This window comes from Pituophis catenifer, unplaced genomic scaffold, assembly GCF_029215685.1.
Source record: "Pituophis catenifer annectens isolate HBS135680 unplaced genomic scaffold, rPitCat1.0.hap2 SCAF_2, whole genome shotgun sequence".
NCBI classification, from domain to species: Eukaryota; Metazoa; Chordata; class Lepidosauria; order Squamata; family Colubridae; genus Pituophis; species Pituophis catenifer.
The window spans coordinates 144,778,937-144,805,706 of record NW_027256882.1 but is presented as its reverse complement, the minus strand read 5'-3'; the positions used below and the strand labels follow the sequence as shown (position 1 = coordinate 144,805,706).

General features: G+C 34.5%; 1 protein-coding gene across 1 annotated transcript in view; it reads right to left on the bottom strand.

The window, feature by feature from the left end:
• Positions 1 to 26,770, bottom strand: part of LOC139312703 (cholesterol transporter ABCA5-like) — a 44,720-nt gene that overhangs the window by 3,171 nt on the left and 14,779 nt on the right. Inside the window, 27 exon segments of the mRNA XM_070937714.1 lie at positions 155 to 304; positions 417 to 536; positions 1,399 to 1,493; positions 1,586 to 1,661; positions 3,925 to 4,100; positions 5,031 to 5,122; positions 5,220 to 5,337; positions 6,164 to 6,287; positions 7,437 to 7,528; positions 8,513 to 8,578; positions 9,905 to 10,039; positions 10,522 to 10,635; positions 11,828 to 11,998; positions 13,174 to 13,287; positions 13,557 to 13,694; positions 13,901 to 14,031; positions 14,902 to 15,074; positions 16,225 to 16,426; positions 16,825 to 16,944; positions 19,326 to 19,465; positions 20,644 to 20,734; positions 20,837 to 20,975; positions 23,188 to 23,307; positions 23,967 to 24,142; positions 24,476 to 24,586; positions 24,861 to 24,919; positions 25,759 to 25,927. Coding sequence (XP_070793815.1) covers positions 155 to 304; positions 417 to 536; positions 1,399 to 1,493; positions 1,586 to 1,661; positions 3,925 to 4,100; positions 5,031 to 5,122; positions 5,220 to 5,337; positions 6,164 to 6,287; positions 7,437 to 7,528; positions 8,513 to 8,578; positions 9,905 to 10,039; positions 10,522 to 10,635; positions 11,828 to 11,998; positions 13,174 to 13,287; positions 13,557 to 13,694; positions 13,901 to 14,031; positions 14,902 to 15,074; positions 16,225 to 16,426; positions 16,825 to 16,944; positions 19,326 to 19,465; positions 20,644 to 20,734; positions 20,837 to 20,975; positions 23,188 to 23,307; positions 23,967 to 24,142; positions 24,476 to 24,586; positions 24,861 to 24,919; positions 25,759 to 25,927 — 3,412 coding nt within the window.

Below are 26,770 nucleotides of genomic sequence, written 5' to 3'. Positions count from 1 at the left end.
TAGGAAAAATTGTGTTTGATTTATGAAAGATGTCAGGAAAGTAGTTCCTTATGTGCTCTAAAGCATTATTTTGCCTTTATATAATTCAGATTTCAACAGGCCTAATTCTAAGACTACACATGACCAAATCTAGAACCAATCCATTCACGTTTACCTTTTCAGACAATTTGCATTTGGAAAAATGTTTAAAATCTTCCTTTGAAGGTATTCCTTCTGCTCTGATTCTGGTGTTTCTTTTAATTTCATTTCTAAAAAATATCCCCTGCCAAATTTAGTCTTCAGATGTTGAACTGTTCCAATGTACCTATTTGTTAGGTGGAGAAAAGATGAAATAGATAGATAATGAATTCAATATTCACAATCATGTTTTAAGTTTCATTTTTTTAAGAAAAAAAATTAAGATGCTAAGGAAATACCTTAACTTTCCAGATACCAAAACAGCCACACGATCACAAATTGCCTCTGCTTCTGCCATATAATGTGTTGCCAGAATAGCCGCTCTCTCTTTACTTTTAAAGGCTGCTCGGATTGCTTTCCTGTAAGATATAATGCACAACTCAACAAAGAAAAATAGGTTCCTTAACTAAGCCTGTAAATGGCCTGATTTTAAACAATGCAGTCATGTGTAATGATGTCCTGGCCCCTTCACAAACTTGGGCTTCAAAGGAAAGGCAAAAGTTAGCACTAAACGTTTGGTTTTCTAGAATGATAAAGCTACCTATGAAATAGATGGACATACAGTATATATAATAATCCTTGCTAATTTCTATGGAAGGCCTATGTGTCTGTATTTGGGAACATTTTAAAAAACTCTGTAGATGAACCAAGAAGTGATCTGATCACCCATTTAGGAGAAAACTATTCTTATTTCTCTTCCTCCTTCTTTCATCTTTCTTTACTATTATCTCCCTCATTTCCCCTTTCTATTCTATTCCATTCCATTTTCTATTTTTTTTCAATCTGTGAACTTTCTATTCTCCTGAATCCTGATCTCTTTTCTTTCCCTGAAAGTTTAGTTAAACATCTACAAGATTTAAACTTTGATAAATCCTTGAATAATAGTTGAAATTTCTCTCTTGATTATTGAAACAAGAGCTTAGAAAGCCATGATTTTGATAGTGAAAGGATAATAGGCTTTACAAAACACTTACGTTAAATTACAATTTAAATTACACAAAAAGCAACACAATATTTCCTACCAGTACTATGGGAGGCTACTTACCAGTGGTGGGTTGCCCCTGGTTCAGATTGGTTCTATAGAACCAGTAGTAAAACTGGCGGGAGGCTACGCCTACTGACCCTGACGTCATCAGAAGTGATCTGCGCATGCGCAGAAGCTTCTGCGATCCCGTTGCGAAACGGTAGTAAAGGTAAATAGAACTCACCCCTGCTACTTACCACATGTGCTGTATTGCTATAGGGTCCATACCAGTGGATGGCTCATCCAATAGAGTGATATGAGGATTACCAAGCATACTTAAGGCAAAGCATAACTGAAAAATAAAGAATCAGAAGTGATTACTTCGCTGTCCATTTGCTTTATATAATACAACTTGCACCATTATTTTTTAGAAATAGAAAATACCTTTCGTTTGACTCCTGCACCAAGTTTTTTCACTCTCTTTTGTAGATGTTCCTTAAGGTCAAGTGCTTTGGAAAAACTGTAGAAAACAAGTACATTTTGTAGTCTTCAAAGAAGAGTATTAATAAAATGTTTAAAATTTGCACATTTAAGAAAATGCAGTCTGACTCATAAAAGCATAGAACATTATAAAATGAGGGACATGTAGGATAGCACAACATATTTAATTAAAATATTTTCAACCCCCACTTTAGGACATAAAACTTTCCAAGTAACTAACAACATAAAAATAATCTAATAAATGTAAACATTAATAAAAACCAGTGATAATAACAAAACATAGATCACCAAGAAAGTTTAGAATGAAAAAAATTTCATCACGACCATCATCTCTATAAAGAAAAATTGGGAGAAAGCCAAGAAAAATAAATGAACACGGGTTTTTTCTTAAGGCCAATAGTAATGAGTTTTGAGAAGTATCACTATTTTGTACAGTCTGGAGGTATCGGGCCACATAATCTTTTGAAATACCTTATAGCTGAAATACATGAATCTTCATTTTTTGTTAGTATAGAAGCCAGAGTAAAATGTTTTCAATTTCTCATCAAGTATAATAAATATCAGACATGAATACCTACATATACTTCTTTAAAATTCTTTTTTTTAAAAATAATCTTTATTTACATTTTCGGTTAAAAAGAAAAGACAACACAACGTAAAATGACACACAAAGAACAATACAACAATGAACAAGCATACTTCTATGTAGTACCTTAATAAACAAATATTCGGTACTATAACTCTATATTATAATCCGGAGAAGACAGAACAGCTTATATACCTTAATACATCAATTAGGTCTATCCGACCTCACTTATCTTATATAGTATAAGTTTCTCAATAGATACCATTCCTCATCTAATGTGGGTTATAGTTTCCTCTTTTCTAACCATTTATAAAAATTTTTCCCAAGCTAAACCTATCTGTGTTTGCTCTCTATCCTTTAATTTTTTAGTTAGCATATCTGCTTCCGCACATTCTAAAAATTTTTTATAATAGCCTCCTCTGTTGGGATATTTTGATTTTTCCAAAGTTGAGCATACGTCAATCTCGCCGCTGTAATGATATGTAGTGCCAAATACCATAAGTCCCTTTTTATATTTTCCGGCTTGGAACCGAGCAGGCATGTCTCTTGTCGCCAATCAATTTTTAACATTAAGATCTCATTAAGCCATTTTTTTATTTTCCCCCAAAATTTCGCTGCTTTCGGACACGTCCACCACTGATGGTAATAGGTGCCATGTTCCCACCCGCATTTCCAACAATCCGCCGACTGCCCAGAAAACATTTTAGCTAGTCTATCGGGTGGCAGGTGCCATCTGTGTATCATCTTATAAATATTTTCTTTATAGGCCGTGGACAGTACTAATTTCATATTATCCCATCAAATCTCTTGCCATTTATCTAAATGCATTGGATACCCAAAATTTTTCCCCCAGGCGATCATGGTATCTTTAACTATTTCCTCACCTATCTCTATTTTCATGAGCAGTTTATTCTTTAAAATTCTCATGCAGTGCTGTTTCCAAATACTTCATAGCGGCAGTAACTATAACCCACAAGCCCCATTTTTGGTGACTTCGCTTTTGAAAACTTTAGCAGGAAACTGCAGAACATTGGTAGCAAGATTTTCTGCTCGTTTTGGTTAGTATTAAGTCTAAAAGCAGTGTTAGGTCTACAGGATTTATATATGTATTTCCATCATATGTGATGAAGGACCTGGTATTTTATTGAACTCAAATATAAAATATTAAGTAGTTTCATAGTAATTACTGGAATTACATCTATCATGGTTAGATACACAAGTTTTTTTTGTTAATTATTAAAATGCTTTTGTTCAAGGAAAATTATGAAATATATGTACAAGAATGAAGAAACCGAAATATACTTGGTAATAATATAATAAACTGATGGTATGTGCAGGCACTTTGACTTGCATTAATCTCTTGCATACATATTGATATTGAACTACATGCAACTGAAGTTGATATTGAACTATTGCAGCTGAACTATTCTCAATACATAAATATAAAAAAATAAATATAAAAATCGAAATGTGCCATTTTTTAAAAAAAAATAAAATCATTATTTGGTGAAAAGGCAGGTAATAAGTAAATAAATAAACAAAAATACTAGATGTAAATAAACAGCCAACTATATTAGAATCTTTATAGCATTTATAAAATATTGATATAATCAGTATCTTCAACAAGATTGTGTCATTGCACCATAAGAGAAAATTCAATTTATGTATACAAAAATTAAATACTTGAGATTCTTACCATTTTATGACTTCGATCCTGTCGCTAGGACTCATTCCTTTGATTGCTCCATAAATTTCAAAATGTTCTTGTAATGTAATATTAGGCCAAAGTGGGTTTGTCTGTGGACAGTACCCCATATATTTCATGGAATTATCCACTATATTTTCACCTAAACAATAATCTCCCATCAGCACCTGCAGATACAAGAATCTCTTCTCAGTATTCCTTCATAGTGTTTCCAGTTAAAGGAGGTTGTAAAAAGCTGAATTAACTAAAATCTTAATGTTAAATAAATATAATAGACAAAATGCAACATTTTATTTTATCAAAAAATGTATTCCAATGTAGTATAAGCATTTATCTAAGAATTTAATTTCCAATAGTCTTCTTTATTTTTTATAAAATTGATTCATTTAATTTCTTATGTCCATTCCCATATTCTATTGATTGCTGGGATTAATAGAGTGCATCAAATCTGTGCACGCAGTCACACAGAGGATGAATCCATATGCTCAAATATTATCAACTGCAGGGATCTTTTCTATGCTACTGACTGAGCTATAAATCAAATGTATAGGCCACCTAATTCATGATGGCTCTGGTTAGTGTAAAAATTAAAAATCCATTCAATGCAACACAAACAAAGAATGCAATAACTCAGAAGTTCATAAGCCAAATACATTAGTAAAATTACCACCAAGGCATATATTCCTAAACCAGGGCCTAGGAAAAGAGGCAGCTCTTTAAAACACCATAGTCAGGGCAACTCAGATCACTTGGGGGGTGGGGGGTTGGTGGAAGAGGGGAGAGAGGGAAGATAATTTCAGAGGGCAGTCTCTCTGAAGAAATGCTTCTTGGGTCTCATAAATTGGCACAGTTTTGAGGATATAAATATTTGGTTATCCATATGAGGTTTAAGTATTTTTGTGCTAGTTAGAAGTGAAATATGTACTTCACGTGATATTCCGTTATTAACAATGCTGAAATATATATATTTCAATAAGAAATATCCATTTTCTTTGACTAGAAAGTACTATGAATATTGTGGATGGGAACTCAATAGTGATTAATAAGTAAAAACAGTGACAAAGCATGGATACAAAGATTTGATCAAAATTATGTACTTGGCCTGAAGTAGGTTCAACTTCTCCTGCTAGAATATTAATCAATGTACTTTTCCCAGCTCCATTGGGGCCTAAAATTCCAAGAACTTCTCCTAAAAAAGAAGCAAAAAAGGGGGGAATTTTTTTTTTTATCAAGCTAATTGTTTCATTTTGACAAAATAATTCCATAGTAAATAATTTAAAAATAACCTTTCTTAACACAAAGTGAAAGATAGTTAGTTGCCACTTTTTTCATTTTTCTTCCAAGGAGGAAATCAGTCTTTCCATCATATTCTTTATGTAAGCTGATGACCAATACTGCAGGTTTCTAAAGAAAAAAAAAAGAAAAAAAAATATTGAGCTTACACTGAATCAGCATGTATATGTGAGGCACAATAATTCTCTTCAAATGTCATTATTTCTTTTAGTCAGCATGATTAGCCAATATGTAGGAATATCATATGTTGTTATGAGAGAGATGGACATTGTAAAAATGAAAATGGGTGCAGGTATCTCAGGCCAGTTCCTTTTGACATTTCTCTACATACTCATGTGCCCAGGACTGAGAATGAGGGGAATAATATGGCTGGTTCAGGGATATAATCAATCCATGAAGATCAACATATCTTTTCTTTTATGTACACTGAGAGCATATGCACCAAGACAAATTCCTTGTATGCCCAATCACACTTGGCCAATAAAAAATTCTATTCTGTTCTGTTCTGTTCTGTTCTGTTCTGTTCTGTTCTGTTCTGTTCTGTTCTGTTCTATTCTATTCTATTCTATCAAGTAAATGATAAAGATCCCTTTGTGATTTTACTACAGGTTGCTTTCTCTGATCCCTGGAGAGATTAATTCTCATTATAATTTCTGTTTGTGTTAATAACTGCAAATATGGCCTAGCCAATTATTTCTTTTCTGTGTTACTGTCAATGGAGATTCTCAGTCATCCAGGTCATGGTTGCCCCAAAGGTGCTTTTTCAAGAGGCAAATTGACTTTCTTTGTTTTTCCTTAAAGACGTTCCTCTTCTGTCTTGTCTTCAAGGAAAAACAAGGAAAGTCCGCTTGCCTCTTGAAAAAGCACCTTTGGAACTTTCTGTGTTATTGTAAACATAGTGACATTAGGATGGGAGGATTAAGACAGTCTCATTTACCTCTTCACAGTCCTGGCAAGTTATCATCTCTTTAACTTTCAGCTTTTCGGCCATAACATCTTCATCGCCATCGTCTTCATGTGATACATCTAAGAATTTACAGGCTTTGAGCCGCGTAGGAGCTCTGGATAGGAAAACATATTCAATCTCTGCTTGTGGGACCTTTAAATAGACTGCAAAAAGATACTATGTAGTACGCCAGACAGTAAGTCTGATCCTATGGGCAGCTCTATTGATCCAGTGGTGCAATCCAAATTTTTTTACTACTGGTTCTGTGGGCGTGGCTTGCTGGGGCATGGTATGGCTTGGTGGGCATGGCAGGGGAAGGATACTGCAAAATCTCCATTCCCACCCAACTCCAAGGGAAGGATACTGCAAAATCCCCATTCCCTCCCCACTCCTGGGGGAAGGATATTGCAAAATCTCCATTCCCATCCCACTCTGGGGCTAGCCAGAGGTGGTATTTGCTGGTTCTCCAAACTAATCGAAATTTCCACTACCGGTTCTCCAAACTGCTCAAAATTTCTGCTACCGGTTTTCCAGAACCTGTCAGAACTTGCTGGATTTCACCCCTGCTATTGACCAAAGCTTAAGATTCTAGCTGCCAAATGAGAGTGCATTCAAGTGAAGGACTGTGTCATTAGGAAGCACTTTCTCATTTCATTGCAAGGATTCTACAGTTGTGAATCTTCTCCCTCACCCTGACTCTTGGAAGGAGCCCTCTAAACAAAAACCATAACGAAGAGTCGCCCGATCCATATTCCTAGAATTACCAAGGACTATTCTGCTGAGAAGACAACAGAATGGATGAGGAGGTAGTCCTTATAGAGAAACAGCATAATAAAATCCCATTATCTGCACATTCATTTGTCACAATAAATAGCATACTGCTGCTGGGTACAAAAATAATCCATCAAACAGAAATGTGGGAGAGGCATAAGATGCCATGAGGGATTTATAAAAGACAGAGTAATTTTGGAAATGCAAGGAGGAAGGGAAAAGTATCTATATGAAAGCATTTTGAGAAACATGGATTTTCCTGATCTATAGTCTTAGCAAAGACAATTCTGGAAAAACCCCAAATCCCGCTACTTTAAGAGAACACTCAAGACCAGCCTAGCCACACCTAGAAAAAAATATCTAATATAAATGGATTTCATATCTTTATGGACAAAGAGCTTCAGTGACAACAACAGTGTTCTTTTTCTCAAAGAAGCAACTTACTGTTGTCAAGTTTTGCTGATTTATTTTTAAAAAAATGCAGAATACTCGCCTGAAGAAAGGATCCACTCTCATTGATTTGCCTCCATGCTTCACCTCAAGGTGTCGCAGAAGAAAGAGCCAAATTATACATTGTAAATAGGGCTAAAAGGAGAAAAAACAAAAAACAACATTAACACAGCTTTGCTCCAAATTACATTTTAAGTAATTGTATCGGGAAAACTTATTGCTTGCTGATTCCTGCTAAAAAGAAAACCCAACTCTTCTAATGTATGCTCTTAACACTGTTAAACACTTAAAATACTTTCAGTTCCAAGTTCAATAGAACTTCAACAGTTGAATTTTGATCAGAAAATGTTTATAATATAAACATTATAATATATAATGTTTATAATATAAACACTATAATCTTATGTTATAGGCTTTTATTCATTTTTTTCTTATACTTCATTTTTTTCTTATACTTCATTACCTTATTCCTAACCTCCAAACTTATGTTCTTACAAAAAAATTATAATAATATATTAAAAGAAAACTAATAAACTGATGGGAATCCTTATCTTTCCTTGTATCTTTTTCCTTGTTATCTGAACGGTGTACCTAGAACTATTTATTTTTTATTTTGGAAACTTATAGGGCGCTTCCATTTTTATTTTATTTGCTAAAAAATGTTGGACAATGTTTAAATATTAGAGTATGGTTAGGATAAAGTGTATATGTGACAGGTTGTGGTTCTTGTGCTGGCCCTGAACTGAGACCCAGGGTTTTTCAGAGTGTATTAATTGAGAGGAGGCTTTTAGGATGCAATAAGTTGCTTTTAAACACAGCTCCTAATAATCAGGATATAATAATATAAGTCGATTTCTAGAATATGTTTCCTAAATGAGGATATATTTGACAGTAACTCTATCCAGAACTCACCAAACTATGTAGCTTTTACATGCCATGACTGTTCTGTTGAAGAGGAGTACATTATCTTTTGTTAACATATTGCGTATGTTGCATGAATTTAGAATTTAGAATATGATAATCCTATTCAGATTATAAACATGAAAAATACAATACGTACCAAAACTTCTTAAAATGTATAAGATTTCCTGACTTCTGAAGAAAAAATAAGATTCTTACCGCTACTATTGAAACCAACAATCTTTCTGAACTTCTTTCCACTTTTTGGCCAATCTTTTTTGTTTCCTAAGCAAGATAATAATTATTCCAATTATTTTTTCATTTTTTTTGGCAGATCATGAAGATGATTAATTTTTTTAAAAACCCTCTTACGTTTCAACAATAATTCATATTTTGGAATACAACATTCCTTGATTTGATTCGGAATTCTATTTAGCAAACCAACTATTTTCCAAAACAAGCAGTGTGGACTATAATTCCACTGATATTAGTGCTATAAAACTTGTCCATTGAAAAGTTCCTAATAGCTGAAAAGACATTACCAAGCTATTTCTGAAAGTGATTAGAAAAGGAAGCATGTGAATCCAGTGTCCATTTCAAGGAGCCAACTATAGTTTGAGCAAGAATTCCTCAATTCTCAGAGCTCTAAACCTGACGAAGTTCATTGCCTTATGGTCTCATGAAGTGTGAGAGCATTTGTGAGAGATCCCAAGTCCTCTCTTGAACTGGTCCATTTGCCAGCTCTTTTTCTTGCCATGGTCATTGGTCCTGTGAAGCAGTCTTTAATTTGCCATTTCTTTCCAGGAATGGTCTTGGACGACCATTAATTCTGATCCCAAACCAGAGTTCTTCAGCTGCCATGGAACTCTTCAGTCTTTGATTGCTATATAACTCTTTGGATTCCTTCTCTGGATACATTTACTGATAACCTTCCTCCTCTGTCAACTGAACATTGTACATTGTTTGAAAGGGCCATCTCTCATGTCTTACTTATGGGTCCGTAAAAAGATATGAGCATTTGAGACAATGATAGGAAATTCTCACATCAAGGCTGTTCTTGCCCATAGCACTACAGATACCAATTTGACTACCATTAAAATGAAAATAAATTTTGATGAGGACTGTGGATGCAAGCTATATTCATTCTCCCAACACTTCAATATCTTTAGTGCCTGCCTTTTTACGTAAGTTGTGGGGGCAATAAGCTGACTTTGTATAAATATACAAAAGTATGAAGACTATTGCTAACGCATTGTAAGCCGCCCTGAGACTCCGGAGAAGGGCGGCATATAAATTAAAGCAAAAAAAAAAGTTATATTTTAGAAGTTTTAATTCTGAAATTAATAGAAGAAGTTCACATACAAAAACTTTTTCAATAGAAAAAGTTGAGAAAGGTCAGAACTCATGATGGTCCTAATTTATCTTAAAGCTGAACTTTGGATAACCCATTCCCCCATCTCAATTGTAGGGAAAGTGCTGTTTTGAAGACAAATTATGGTTGTTTATCACAAGTTATAAATATGTAATATATATTGAAATTTAAATATAATGTATAGTGCTCTTTGGCACACTAAAATTCTGAATATTGAATTTAGTCTATAATAAACTTACCTCTAATAAAGTCATCAGGCACCCAATAAGAGGGTAGATTGGAATGAAGATACAAAAGGACATGTGAATTATAATGGCTGCCGTATACCATTTTATAAATGCTACATCCGTAACAATAATACAGATCAAAGCTACCTGAAAGACAAAACAAATATAATAAAATTCATGGGGGAAATATCAAACTAGAGTTCTCCTTCTCCCTATGATGTTCCACATTAATACTGAGACAGTTGGGAATATCTTCAGAGCACCTTCTGACTCTTACAAAATAACGGCTTTAACAACTTTATCATGGTTTGTTAAAACAGAGTTTGTATGTTTCCCATAGTAGATAATGAACTACAAGGACTGGGATGGTACATTATGCAACACCTAAATTGGACATTATGACTTAGACAAACAATTGTTTGATTCATTGTAATAAATAAAACTCAGAGAAAATAGACAGATATACATGATGTTTACCCAGACCGAATAAGGGCACACATGATTTAATTTTTTTAAAAAAAGCTGAAGTCATGTATATTCCAACGTGAAGATGTATACATAAACAGAGAAACAAAATTAGAAATTTGAATAAATGGGAAAAACAAATTAGGCTCTGCCTGTTTACTCACAGTTGGAAAAATGAATGACCAAAATTCTTTGGTGTTTTGTATACTTTTAAAAGTGAAAGAGACAACATAATGGAACAGAATTACTGAGGGTACATAGCCTATAATGCAAAAAGCCTGCAAGAAAAGAAATAAATTCATTAATATGTAATTTTACACACGGTTTTAGATTTTTACAAATTATCCTACAAGATAAAAATAGTGAGAAGCTGAAGCCATTAAGAATTGTGCAAAATATCTTGAATTCAGAACTGTTTCAAATTTGTAACTTTTTTAAAGTTCAGATTAATATTTTCTGAATGAAATATTGCATTTGAAACAGGATGTTTTGATCGTTTGGAAGCACTTTGTACTTGAAACACATCCAGAAAATTGAAACAACCTGTTTTGAATATGAATCAATAGATTTTCATTTAATACAACTGTTTCAAACTTAAGACAGGATGTTTCATATATATTAAATTATTATAATTTAAGAGATTCAGCATACCTTTTTGTTAAAGTGATGCTTTACCAGGCAGGGATGGGCATTTTTAAAAAGGGAGGGACTGGACAGGGGTGTCAAACTCAAGGCCTGCGGGGTGCTTAGAACTAGTGCACAGTGCCTCTGCTAGCAAAAACGGAGCTCGCTGGCAAAGGGCTGCAGGAAGCTGCCCAGGCTGAAAACAGGCATGTTTTCGCTAGCAGAGGGCTATCAAAACAAACTAAAAACAAAACAAAACGAGAACTGTTTCCCCTTTTGCATTTGAGCATGCAAGAAGGGACAGGAAAGGAGAAAGGAAAAGAGGAAAGACAAAGAAAAAGAAAGGAAGATAGGAAGAGAGCAAGGGAGGAAAAATAAGGAAAGAGGGGAAGGAAGAAGAAAGGAAAATGAAGAGGGAAGGGAAAAGAAGAAAAGGAGGGAGGGAAGGAAGGAAAGAAGGAAGGAAGGAAGGAAGGAAGGAAGGAAGGAAGGAAGGAAGGAAGGAAGGAAGGAAGGAAGGAGAGAGATTATAATGAGAGTGAGGGAGGGTCTCAGCAAAGTCCTGCCTTAGCACTTTGCCTACATAGGTCCTGTGTCATGCCTACCATGCCCCCCCCCCCGGGCCACACTCACCATTGCCACACATCCTGTCCCTCCCATCACACACACAACCGGCCCTCCAAGGTCAAATATACCCCTAATGTGGCCTTCAATGAAATTGGGTTTGACACCCCTGGTCTAGGAGTACAAAATAATACAAGACCTGAGTTTATTATAAGTAAGTGGTAAGTGGAAATATACTGAAGAAAAGCCAAAGAACAATTGTTTGAATGTAGGAAGACTTACTACAGCAAAGATCTTCATTGGGGAAAAAATAATTTCATGATAAACACCAAATAAGATCCCCGTCATGACAAGAAGAATAGTATAATATAAAGGAATGTCGACTAATGCTTGTCCACACCAATAAGCAGATGGATAAAGGCCAGACAATTTAAGCTGAGTATAAACTTTAATCTGCAAAAAATAAATTGGTTAAAATGAGTATTTGATACAGTATATTGGAATAAATCTAACAACTGTAAGCACAGCTCAGGTTTGGATGAAGAATGCATCAGGGAGAGAGAGAGAAAAAGTTGATCCTGATGTATGTGATAATTAATTTTTAATGGGGTTCTTTTTATTTGCTTTTAAACTCAGGAGTCAGATTAGCAAGGGCAGGAATGACTAATACATGTGTGTGTTAAAACCGCATAGTTAAACAATCCAATATATATTAATATTTAATCGGTTTAAATATTTGCTGGTTCTGTTTTTAACATTTTTTTCAAGGTGACTTTGACCCTTTGCAATGTAGCACTTAATATGCCCAATTTTTGGTCTGAGTTGCATATCTCTGCTTTACCTGCTGATCTAAATTGCTTTATTTGTTTGTTTGTTTGTTTGTTTGTTCAAGTTGGTGTCAGGCATAGATGTATGCTATTTGCTATACTTTGTATTATAAATGTGGTCAAATATTGATTGATTGATTGATTCAATTTATATAGCCACCCTACTCAGAGCATGACTCAAAGCAGCTAACATCAGTAACAGATCAATTAAAAGTACATTAAAATTGAAATATGAAAAACACAGAAGAATAACATATAAATTCATAAGTACAGGGAAAAACTCATCCATTCTCATGTCTGGAGAAAAATAACAGGCCTTTTAACGCTTTCCAAAGGCAGGCAGGGTTAGGCTAACCAAATCCCAAGGGGCAACTTGTTAAAAAGAGTGGAAGCATTAACAGAGTCAGGAAATGACTCTGTAAAGTCATATGGAGGTAAATTCCATATGGAGGTAAATTCAAATATTTAGGTAATATGGAGGTAAATTCAAATATTTACTCAACATCTGTTTATATATTGAATATAAATGTGGTTAGACAAATCATACTTTAGACCATGGAACCAGGCTGCACAAACGGTAGGTGAGCATGTGCGTAGCTTTACCTGTGTGAGTAGTGGACGCTCTCACAGCTCCATTTGAACAAGCGAGCACACTCACTTGCTTGCCACTCACATAAAACCATCCCCCCACCGCCACCGGTCTGCCAAGCAGAAAGGTTGGGGACCACTGCTTTAGACTAATACATGGATTTTTTTTTATTGCTTCGTGTTTTTTTAAAAAATGATTTAATGTAAAGTTACCCTATGATTTTCTGCATTCTCCATAGTAAAATATGAAGGCAATCCAGTCATGGTAACACCTACTGTCAAACACTGAACAATCATCACCATTATGAAACTTCTATCAGTAATTTCCTGAAAGATAAAGATGTTAGTAATAGAAAATAGGTGAAAACAATATTTTCTATTCCAGCTTGTCTGGAAATGAGAAAACAAGAAGCACTAGAAGACCAGGGGAAATGGCAAATTGGCTGTGTTTCATCTTGTGACTCACAAATTGTACAAATAGACAAAGCAAGAGAAATACAACTTGTCTTAAACATCTGTTTCCACAGAAAGTAGTGCTACTTTCTATGATTTCTTTTTATTATATCAGCATTTGAGTTTTCATTTACGGTACTTACTTGAATGAAAGAGCTAATCCAGACATGGATGTTTTCAGTTACATTTAAGTTGTGTAGGTACAAATTACTAATGATATTCATCATAAGAGGTAAAGAATGTAGCATGGTTCGGTTAAAAGCAGCTTTAAGGATATAGCTCTGCAAAAACAATAAATATTTCACTTATTAGCTACTAATCCAAAGCAGCAACACATATCAGCTTTGCCCCAGTTAAAACAAAACTAAATCCAAACTAAATAGCGTGTTGGATGGAATTACCGGTTTTTAGCAAAACTTATGTTCTAAATAAACTGTTAAAGACCATGTGTTACCAGCCGTTAAATATAAGTTATATATCTTCTCACCTTGCTTACATGAACTACATTTAATGCTGCATTGTGAGGAGAAACTGACACATAATCACTGCCATTGAACATTTCTGTCAGTATATTCTGGCTCTGAAGTGGGTTTACGATCATGTCATCAATGTTTATACCTAGGTGGTAATGAATAAAGGAAGATACTCATCATTAACAAGTCTGTGTCATTCCAATAATCTCTCTCTACATTCAAATGAACGTAATGGTTGCATTGCACTTCCCCATTCATGGTACAGGAAAAAAACAGTTCTTCATATATATTCTCATTGAATGTATGGAACTCCAGTTACAACAGGGAAGTCTATCATCAACACAGCTCTTCTAGAGTCTTGGATGTCAGGAAAAAGAGAAACATTTGGCTGCAAAAAATAGTTTCAATAAATTGAAAAATTCAGGCTGAGACTAAGCATCTCAGCCATGTATAGAAAATATTGTTTCAGTTGATTTCCAGTGTGTATAATATATTAAAATATCATCATCATCATCATCATCATCATCATCATCATCATGGTTGTCGAGGACCAAAGCGTAGTTTATTGATATCGCTGTGCCAGGAGACACTAGAGTCGAAGAAAAAGAACTGGAAAAAATCATGAAATATTGCGACCTGGCCATCGAAACTACACGGCTATGGATAAAACATGTAACAGTGATCCCCATTGTCCTCGGGGCACTTGGTACCATGTCCAAGAATTTTACAAAACACATCAAGAAATTGCAGCTTCCTGCAATAACATGAGCGGAACTGCAAAAAACTGTGCTACTCGAAACATCATATATTTTCAGAAGATACTTGGTTGATACCTAGGACGCTGGCAGCAATCCGTATCAACCATTATGCACCAGTCAATGGTATTTGTGACACATTTTTAAATGCTCAGTTGACTGAGTTTCATGTTTAATGAATAAAAGAGATCATAATAATAATAGAAATGAAAAGGAGAAGAAAAAAACTGGAAAAAATAGTGGTGCTTTTTATTACTTACTAGTGCAGTTTTGAATAAGAAGGCTAGTTTTGTATTTATGATGAGTCTCATTTGGTTTAAGAAAGTATAAATCTGGAGAGAGTTTGATAGGAGCCATAGCATTTTTCAAGTATTCTTTATACACGTGAAACATAAAAATCTCAACACAAAGAAATACTAGAAACAGTGCTAACCTATAAGAGAAAAAAAAAATAAAGTTGAGTTAAATTACATTAAAGAATTACTGTCCTTTAGAGTAAAAGTGGACTAACATCTATCTGGAGTTGATTGTGTTTCTATTATTAAAAAAATCGCCCAATCCATCTATCGATATTAAATTTGCTAAGTACAGACATATACTAAACACGTCTGAATGCATTACTACTGAACACTAAATAATTCTGATTTTGCACTTTTTCAGAAAAATAAATTTTAAATAATCTTCATTTCATTTGAGTAATTTTTGAAAAATACACATAAGGAAAATTAAGTATGAACAATGGGAGACAAAAGAAATAAATGAAGAGAGGAAAATTTTTCAATGGAATAAAGTAGGATAGGTAGGATAAAGGCAGAGAAAGAATGGTTTATAAGACTGGAAGAGTAAATAAGAGAAAAAGACATAATTAATTATATCATCTTAGAAAAGTTGCATTTTTAGTTGCAAAAATAAATTAGCAAAGTCCTTAATTTAAAAAAATAAATAAATTAGGGAGGTCCAATATGCTTACAAATATGTAATAATCTCTGGTTAAAAATGGATTTATATAAATATCACAGATGGAATGGAATGGAATGGAATGGAATGGAATGGAATGGAATGGAATGGAATAGAATAGAATAGAATAGAATAGAATAGAATAGAATAGAATAGAATAGAATAGAATAACTTTATTGTCACTTTGAACGTACATTAATTGTCATAGTTTAAAGTGAAAGTTCATTACAACATTACTGATATCTCTTATGGCTGTTGTGAGAACTGACATCCATTTCTTTTATCTCTAATTAGCCTTCCTTTTTTCCCAGCTTCTGGGTACTTATAATTCCAAAGTTCAGCAACGTGTGTTGCTCAGCTTATTAGTATTAAAAATTACTGCCTCAGGCTTGCCCATCAACTCAGTTTTTCACTGTTGTAAACCCTCAAGACAGAAATTTCCTATATTTAAAATCATAAATTGTATTGTTATTTTCAACAAGTTACATTTAATTCCACATAGGACATTTTTATAATTTTGGGAACTAGTATGATCAACAAATTAAGAACAAAGTTTCTTATTTATATTTTTCATATCAATTAAACACTTTCCAAAATGTGGAGGAAACTCAATTGAAGATACTTACACTTCTGATATTGATTTAATGTCACGATTAAAACTGTGAAAATGAACCTTTGCAATAACAAGGGCCTGCTTTCTCCAAAGAGACTTATTGCTTATCGCACAAGATTTTCTCCTAGATAGCATTAACAGGCTTTGCTCTAGTTCATCAACAGAATTCCTATTCATTTTATCTTCAGCTTGCTCTAAGTTAAAAACGCCAAAATCTAGGAAATAAAGGAAAAAGAAAAAAGAAAAAAAGTTTGTAAATTTATCCTTTCCGACTAGCTCTTTAACTCTTGCCATCACATTGTTAGCAACATTACATAATTAATTAAATTAAATTAAATATATCAGCACACGCTCAACAATATTTTTTTGAGAATATCACCACTATTCATGGGAGAAAAAAAATATACAAATCCACATACTTATACTCTTAAGGCACAATTCTCAGAAATAAATATCTTACTATTTTCTTGGAGTTTTAATAATCTTGTAAATTTTTTAAAGAATGTGTTTTGTACAGAAATCGCCAAATTACAAATATTAATAAGATGAAATACGCTTTTAATAATTCCATCATATGATAAATACCATGTGAAATTATATAATTGATTCTTACCCCGTTGGTCAGTTTCTGCTTCAACTTCCAGTTTGAAAAACACATCTTCTAAGGTTGAGGTAGAAAGGCCATAAGAAATAACACCCAAATGGGAATGAGTATCTAGATCAGCAAAGAGTGCTAGAGGAAACAGAAGAAGAAGAATTATTCCCCCCCCAAAAATGGAGGGGAATGGAAATGGAGCACCATTCTTTAAGAGGAGCCGTAATCATTTTCTTCCATATAAAAGTAGCAAAAAAAGTAGCTTTTGAATGCCTTTTCGGATTATTTATTGATTAGATTTAGAGTTGGACTAATTCTATAAGACTCCAAAGGTAATCCTCAACTTACAACCATTCGTTTAGTGAACTTTCCAAGTTACAACGGCAGTGAAAAAAGTGACTTATGACTATTTTTCACACTTACGACTGCTGCACTATCCCCATGGTCACATGATCAAAATTCAGACGCTTGGCAACTGGTTCATATTTATGACGGTTGCAGTATCCTGTGATCACTTTTTGTGACCTTCTAACAAGCAAAACCAATGGGGAAGTCAGATTCTCTTTATAACCGTGCTGCTAACATAATAACTGGTATGATTCCTTTAACTGCTGTGGCAAAAATGGTCGTAAAATGGGGCAAAATTCACGTAACAACTGTCTTGCTTAGCAATGGAAATTTTGGGATCAATTGTGGTCATAAATCGAGGACTATTGTACTGAGTGTGAATTCCAAATTAGGAGTTTTGAGGACTACCTGTACTTAATTTTTTTTTTAAAAAAAAAACAATGCAACAATAGGAAACAGAAATCATATGCATCCAGAAAATGCAATTCTTCAAGGAAATAATACCATGTAGGGGCTCAATACCCTCCTAAATCAAGGATTGGGGAACAGCTACATTTTCAAAGACTTCTTGAATATCAACAAGGTATGCTACAACTGAAAAGGTGTTTTTTCTGGATCCTGGTAAGTAATGGTTGGGAAACACCCAGCCATGCAGGGAAGGAGCCTTAAACAGGGGTGCTATTCAGCAGGTTCTGGAGAACCGGTAGCGGACATTTTGAGTAGTTTGGAGAACCAGCAAATACCTCTTCTGGCTGGCCACAGAGTGGGGTGGGAATGGAGATTTTGCAATATCCTTCCCCCAGGAGTGGGGAGGGAATGGGGATTTTGTAGTATCCCTCCTCTGGAGTGGGGTGGAAATGGAGATTTTGCAGTATCCTTCCCCTGCCATACCCACCAAGCCACACCATGCCCACAGAACCGGTAGTAAAAAAAAAAAAAAATTCCACCACTGGCCTTAAGTGCAGTATTAGCCTGTAGTAACTGGCCTAAGTGCAGTATTGTGCAGCCACAAGAGGTCCAGAACTGACCTCCCATCCCCTTAAGTTATCTATCTTCCCAGGATGAGGCTGGTAGTCTGGGTAGATTCCTTATTATAGACAGAATACAATAAAGATTGTTGAATCTTAGATGTGTACATCCAGTTACTTGTGCCTGACAGTAACATTGCTTAATCAAAGGGACCTAAAATGTGGCTACTCTGCCTGGCTTTACAGGATGGGATGAAACTATTGGAGATATATGACATATGTCATGGAGGATTTTCTAAGTGGCAACTGTTACAATGAACTTTGAAGTGCACGTTATGAAGCAGTGGTATCCATTGCTTCATAATGTACCATGAGCATATGGCTGCATTCCGGGCCAGCTGCAAATTCTGAGTGGTCCTTAAAAGTGCCATGCATGGTTCATTGCAACACTCGACTCTGAGGTGATTAAGGCTTGAGTGATTGTCTAGAATCTCCTAATCTAGGAATGGGCACAGCTGGTGCCTGAAATGAATCTCTTCAAAGCCCTTCCTGTTCACAGCTGCCACCTGCTCTTTGAGCAGGAGCTGCAAGTTGAAGAAAACCACAGACTGTTCATTGGTCTACTACTCCATCCAGGACTAATAATGGAAAATTCCTGGAGTCAGAAGAGCCAGATCATCTTGCTGGAATTGATTCTGAGTCTGTTCCTCTCCATACAGACCCACACAATCTCTAGACTGAAACAAGACATTGGTAGCATTACTTGAGCAGTCCAGGGTTGAGATAGTGTACATAAACTGGGTAGTTTTGTTGAAACTCAGAAGAATGGAGCACAATATGGAGAAGAAATAGCCAATTGTTTACTTTAACTGGAACTGTTGGGCTCCAGGTATGCAAAGAAAGAACAAAGAACAATAAACAGAAAGTCCCCAGGTTAAGAACAAGTTCTGTTCCCAAATCTAATGTTACTTGTCTTCTCTCCCCACCCCCACCCACAATCCTTAGTAACTCCTCATAGCCAAGGAATGTATGCACCCCACTCACACAACTAATCGATCACAGCTGCCCCCTCACAACTGTACCAGCACTCTCCCAGACTGCTCCTGTTTCAAAACACTCAGCAACGAGTGTGATCAGCCCTGCCATTTGTTGCCTCAGATTTCAACTTCCAATTTTCAGTGGAGAAAAAGAGAAAAGCTGTACCTGAAAATCTGTCTGTATCTTTGTATGGTAAAGCATAGACAAGTTGCTCTTCAGTCTCCTTCAACAGACTGGCTCCAGGGATATGCTGCCTGATCAAGAACGCTGTACCTTCTGTGTTACAATACCGGTCTATCTGCATACTAAAGAAGATAAAATACATAGCAGGGATAAAAGCATTGTTGCTACATAGTGGATCTCACTATTTTTAAACATAACAAGCAAGATTATAATAGAGAATGTGTGCTAGGATCTTCCCTAGTAGTTCGTGGAGTATGCTACCTAGTTGCTTTAGTCTAGCAAGATTCTGTCTACAGGTGAACAACAATAAAGAAAAATATTCAGAAGTAACTCCATGTATTGTTCTTGGTTCTTGGACCTGACAGATAGGATCTATAGTAAATGTAAGTTTCTTGTGGGTGGCCCTTTTTCTCTGGAACATCATTTCCCTGGAGGTGCAGCTGACCAGTATTTTGATGCTTTCCTAAAAGACTAAAAATGTGGTTTTGTCAGCAGTCCTGGGGACTTCAAAATGGAAATGGAGATGACCAAGTGATTTGATTGGGTTGCTGCTGACACGGGGGGATGGGATGGGGTTTTTGTGGAGTTTTAAGTTCTGGATTTTTAAATGTTGTAAGCCGCCCAGAGTCATTTATGAGTTTAATAAATAAATAAAGGTGTTGAAGTGCTACAATTGGTGCGCTGGAGGTACATGGCCAGGATCTGTGAAAAATGTTCTTTTCTTCATTATAGCAAATCTGTTTGAAGGCTCCTAACAATTGATAGTTTTCCTCTACTGTTTTTGTTTTAATGTAATTGTAGTGAAAAGTGTGCATTATGTTTTTAACTACAAACATTCCATTATAGAACCAGTACAGAAATGTTAAACTTCAAGAAGGCAGATAAGTTCTGATCTATTCATATTCAATTGCTTGAATATTTTACAAATTTATTCAGATAATTTTACTGTTATATGTGCAGCTCATACAATGGCAGCTACTTCATACTTGCAGCTGAGAAAATAGCATTATGACCTATGTAAAATTCAAAGCATTCTAATTTTAATTATTTAAAATGTTTATAAGCTGCCCACTATTCATCGGTCCTCAGGCTGCATTACAATCTGCCTTTTTTATTAGGCTTGCTAATCATTATTGTCCTCCCAAATAACCAACTGTTAAGTAACTCACACTCTTCCTACATTTCAACCCTCTCTTTCATGAAATAAAATTATGATGGTTCAGAAACGCTTTATAAAGCTTAGGTACAAGTAATGTAGTTGGTAAAATCTATTTGAAATAGGCAGTGAACCTAATAGTACCTCAAACGATAGCCAATTCCCCATTTTGTCTTAAGGAAGAGAGAGGAGCCAAGACATTTCAGCATTCCTCGAGAAATCACAGCTTTCCGATCTAGAAACAAGAGTAAATGGAATCTTCAGTTATTCTTTTCTTAGACAGTAACCATCAAAGAAATATCTGCTGTATTCATGGGCTGCGAATCTCTCAACATGCCTGCAACAATGTCTGCTTCATCCATGAAATGGGTACTGAATACTGTCACAGAATTGGCTTTTCTGTTTTTCAAGAGGTTCCAAACGGTTTGCCGTGAGCATGGATCCATACCAGTTGTTGGCTCATCTAACAGCAATACCTAAATAAATAAATATATGTAAACACACACATGTCTATCATTAAGTCATCATTTTGAACACAGCATAAATAACTTTATTATTACTTTCTATCAAAACATATGTGATACGATCACAAAATTATATGTGATAAGGATATAACCATTATAAGAAACCAATGAGCAAAGTAAAAAAGAAGTTGTATAAATTAATGTCACTCAAAGTTGACACTCCTAATTTGGAATTCACAATAGAAATCACCCTAAATACGGTAGTCCTCGAATTATGACCACAATTGATTCCAAAAAATTTTTTGCTAAGAAGTATAGTTTTACGACCTTTCTTGCTACAGTTTTTAAGTGAATCACTGCAGTTGTTAAGATGGTAGCATGGTTGTTAATCTGGTATCCTCAATGACTTTGTCAGAAGTTTGCAAAAGATAATCACATGACTCTGGGATAATCACATGACTCTGGGACAATGATAATCACATGACTCTGGGACATGCAATAAATACATGTCAGTTGCCAAGCATCCAGATTTTGATTGTGTGACCATAGGAATGTCGCAATGGTTGTAAGTTTGAAAAACAGTCATATGGCACTTTTTTCAGTGCTGTTGTATGGTCACTAAGCAAATGGTTATAAGTCGAGGACTATCTATATCACTTCTACCATTTAATCTAAAAAAACTTTATACCAGTTGTAATATTTAATATTACTATTGTGGGCATATCCACACTTAAGATTTACACTTCTTCTGCAGTTCTGTGGTTGTAGCAGCAAGTCACCTTTTTCAGACTGAGGTACCTTGGCTCTCTGACAGCAACTCTAGCAAATCCCATCTTTTCCCTCACTAATTACAATGTTATTAATTCCACATCTGTTGACACTGTTTAATCCAAGATTCCCTGCAAAGGTATCTGAGAATTTTGGAAGCAGGCTCAAAACAACACAAATCAAATGATGCAAATATTCTCAATTCTACTCCCATTTAGGTTTTCGGCTTCCTTCAAATATTTCAGTATCAGGACAATTCCCAGCCAATACTAGAGGAGCTCATAGTACCATGAATTCCTCTTGGCACTATTATTCTTTTCAGAACCATAAGCAATGTTAACGTGGTTATGAACCGCACTGCAAAATGAATTTTGGAATTTGTCCACAGAGTTGAAATACTTAGGGAAAAAATGAGACTGATCTCTAGGCACTGTATTTTTTTAGTTTATTCGATCAATTGATCAATTTCTATATATGTCTAATTAGCATGCCTCTGATGGGTCTAGCACAAAACACCACAGCTAACTTGCAACAGTCAACTCACTGTGACCAATCTGCCACAGCCAACTCACTACGCCAACTTACCATGGCACAATTCGCTACGGGACAAGAGTTACACTAATTTAGAGCTACATTAATTTAAGAAATTTAATATTGGTGGAACAGAATAATTAAAGAAAGGATGCAAAAGGAGGGACAAAATGAAATGTGAAAGATAAAATTTAATTCAATTATTTTAAATAATTAAATTGAATTGTTGAACTGTCCCATGGTGAGTTGGTCACAGCCATTCCAGCCTCTCATAAGTACTGTTGAAGTAATGTAATGTAATAATCTGAGTAAATTTTGAGAGAAAAATGTACTAAGCTAATGATAGTAGTTTAAACTAAACTACCTACCTAAACTAGTAGAGAAGCAAAATGAGAGAAATTTCATATATATACATATACATTACACACACACACCATATATGTATATATATATAACAGAATAATATTTTAAAAAATTTATCTTCCTCAGGAAAACTACAGTATTGCTGTAATCACATTAGTTATCATGCTAATCTGCCCAGGAAGCACTGACAATCTTTTGATATGCTGCTACTAAAAGACAGGCACCTGTCATCGTTCAGTTATCAGAATTGACCAAAGATTACAAGCTATGCAATCACTGAAACAACAATCTGTTCTCACTTTATACATTATAATTGCTATGGCTGCTATGTACTTGATTCGTTGTATCATATGCATTTCATTTATTTTTACTGTAAGCCTCCCATAATCACATTCTGTGTGTGAGATGGGCAGTTACATAAATTGATTAAATAAATAAATATGGTCAGTTGAAATTATAATTTTGCAATGGAATTAATTTTACAAATACTTGGCTATTGCATAGATGCAGGATGAGATGAGATGGAAAAAATAAATAAACGTTTTGTCCTTTTGGCGTTTACCTTTGGATCTCCAAGAACTGCAAATCCAACTGACAGCTTCCTTTTCTGGCCTCCACTCAAGGTTTTTGCTTGGTTATCTTTAAAGAACTGCATATCCAAGTCTAATAAAACGTTCTGAACCTTACAAAATACAGCAGAAAAGGGTTTTAATTATGTTTATTAGGTATATATTATGTATTATAATAATAAAATATTATGCATTATTATGTTTATTAATTATACAAGCATGTATACCATCCAATTCAATCTAGATTCTAGGCAATTTAAAATTGGAAACATTAAGAACACTCATAATAGTTTCACACCTTCTCACACCCAGCAATCAGCTGAACAGTTCAATCAAGTGTTATCCCTGCCACCAGAGATTCATTGGAAGAGATTTTGAGATGCAAAACTTAGACACATACATGTACGCATTCAAACATAGTTATAAAACTTGTTAAAAATCAGAATTTGGTTTGATAATAGGTATTTTCTTAGGGTGTCCCTGGTTTACAGTTTCTTTAAAAAAAGGAAAATATTATGAAATTAATCATTTCAAACTTAAATTACACACTTAATTCTATATTCTAATTTCCCATTAGAATATATATAAATTTCTTTAGTAATCCAGGTATAGGTATGTTAACTTTTTCAAAAGGTACATATGTAAAGGGGCTTCAGCTTGATGACTGCTATGATGGATTATAGTCTTGCTGCAAAAAAACATTCTTGGTAATTTTATTTTATCAAAATTATAACAGTGGGCACAGAATATAAGTGGTATTTAACTGACTCACCTCTTGTATTACATCATTGGGAGGTATGCCTTTAACTGAGGCAATAATTGATAAATTCTCTTCCACAGTTAATACATCAAAAAAAATATCTATCTGTTGGCAAACTCCCATTATCTTTCTTACATCTAGCATTTCATCTATTTCAGAAACTTGATATCCATATATTGATGCAAAGCCTAATTTATAAAAATAGTGAAGAGAGGAAATAATCATATGGCTAACAACAGACAGAATACAGTGAAATAAGTATAGCTATCATAATACATTAAAAATTAAGAGAGAAAGAGTTGTCTGCTATAATAGATTGCTCATGAAATCCAAATGAAACTTTATGCATTCATATTTGACACACTGTACACAATTTAAACATGCATCAAAGGGAAATGGGACATTATATCTTAAGCATTTTACATACTGTATGTATAGAACAGCAAAGAGGATTTTAATGGGCAAGATTTTTAAAAGGTGGCCATAAAAAAGAAAAATGAAAACATTTTAACAATATATACCATCAGATGGTGGACACAATCCACAAAGAATATTCATCAAAGTTGTTTTGCCTGTTCCGCTGTGTCCAAGCAATGCTGTAATCTGGCCCTCATATATATCAAAGGATAAATCTATTAAAAAAAATTAGTAGGGGAATTATGTATATCAATAAGCATTGCTGATAGCCCCATTATAAACATTTAGAATGTCATTGAAATAACATTTTATTGACCCTTAAGTGGCATGCTTTAGCATATACATATATATTCAGCATTTATACTGAACATAATTAAAGTCCTCGAAGAATTAACAAATCATGATTGCTAAGAGTTACTCGCCTAGATCACTGTTAACAAAGTGCAAGAATTCCAGTTTCACAGATTACTGAAAATTAAACACTCTTACTTTTCAAAGCCTCCACAATTTCATCCTTTTTAACAAAAGATTTCTCAATATGGCTGATTCTGGGGAAAAAAAAAAAAAAAACAGGCAGATGCAATTTTTAAGAACAGATACAATTTTTAAGAAATCAGAGTACATTGTAGTTTTTACATGCATGATGTTTAGCTGATTTGGACCAGAACTAAAGACAACATGGAAAAATGGAGGTTTCTCCCACCGGACAATGATATTTACTGAAAATATGGCACTAGTCAAACAACTATCCAACTTTTACAGCCCCCCACCCCACCCCCCGGGACTGACATGTACATAGAAGATTTGCTGCTTGGAAATACCCATGCCATCAATGTGGCCCAATGTTGGGCTAGAACTATATAAATTTATGTTTTTTATTAAAGTTTTAAACTTTCAAATTTAAATTAATAATTTTCTCTTTTCTAGTTCCTGCATTTCTGACACAAGATGAGATGAGACAAGACATGCAAGAAAGTCTCTTTCTTGATCTGGTCTACCTTGACGGTTGACATACAAATGCTTTTTATGGTGGTGTTGTAAAAGGGTATGGAAACCAATGCCAACCAACATCCAATATGGATTGTTTTCCCTTGGGCTATAAATCACCACAGCCCTATAAAGAACACACACAAAATAACTTCACATGGCAGAGTAAAGAATACTTATATATGAAAATTATCATATAATATTTAAATGGCAGATAATATTTATTTTCCACATTCCTGAACCTTAAAAAGAAAAAGTGTATTCAACTAAAGTTGCTCTTTATTTGTGGCGGCATAAACAAATTACCCTGTTATTTTCCTTACATACAAAATATATATTAATTGGCATTGTGGATTTAAATTTAATCAATTTAAATTTAATCAAAATTAATCTGTCATACCTGATAGCTTCTTTTCCCCTAAATTCAGAAGGTATAGGTTCAATGACCTGATTGAAATCTAGGTTTTCATTACTACAGCTCTCATACAATTCTTCATAATTTCTTCTTTTTTTTATCCAAAATGAGGGCTTTAAAAAGAAGAAAAAACTCCGTCGCAATCCATAGGCTCCTGGAAATAAAGTACCCATATATAAAGGGTAAATATTTAATATTTTGGAGTACTGAGGCAGTTCAAAAAGATGATTTTAAACTATGTACGCAACAATGAAAAGAAATGCTCCGACTGATCAAGACCACATTTCTCCCACTAGCTTGTACCATTTCATTTTTGAGCACTACTCTTTTTTTGCAAATGTACTCCCTTTTTAACTTTGCAAAACTAATAGTTATAAGCAAGATCAGGTAGAAAAGTAATTTGAAAATGTTGTTCCTATTTAAGACAAACTAAGAAAGCAAAGTATATACTGTCAAGGCTTGCCAGCAAAAATAGTACCATAGTCCATTTAGTTGTCAACAGATGTGATTTTAATGGTCAGATTTATTTCAGTACTTAAAAAATGCACAAGAAATGATTTTAAATGGTTAACCCTGAATAAGGTATATCTTCATTTGATCCTGAACTAGATAGTTGATTTATGACTGGAGTTCCAGATTCACAGGTGCCTGAAGAGATTTTCTCCATTTGTCAATTGGCAGTCTTTATGTGAGAAAAATGTAGGCAGAGAGCATGTACAATTACTCACATGCCTATATAATTTATATAGTGTGACTCTGTATTTCCTTATGCAGCCCATAAACTGTTATCTTGAAATATACATTTGAACGTTTATCCTGCTGCATAAAAAATTGTTCCCTAATTGGCTGGATTTACACAATGAAACCATTCATAACATGATTTATTTTTGATTGCATGATATGAAGCCATGTATTATGATTTGAAAACCATGGGTTATGGCACATTAAGTTGCGCAAACTCAGCCAACTTTAGTTTATACAACAATTAAGGTTTAAC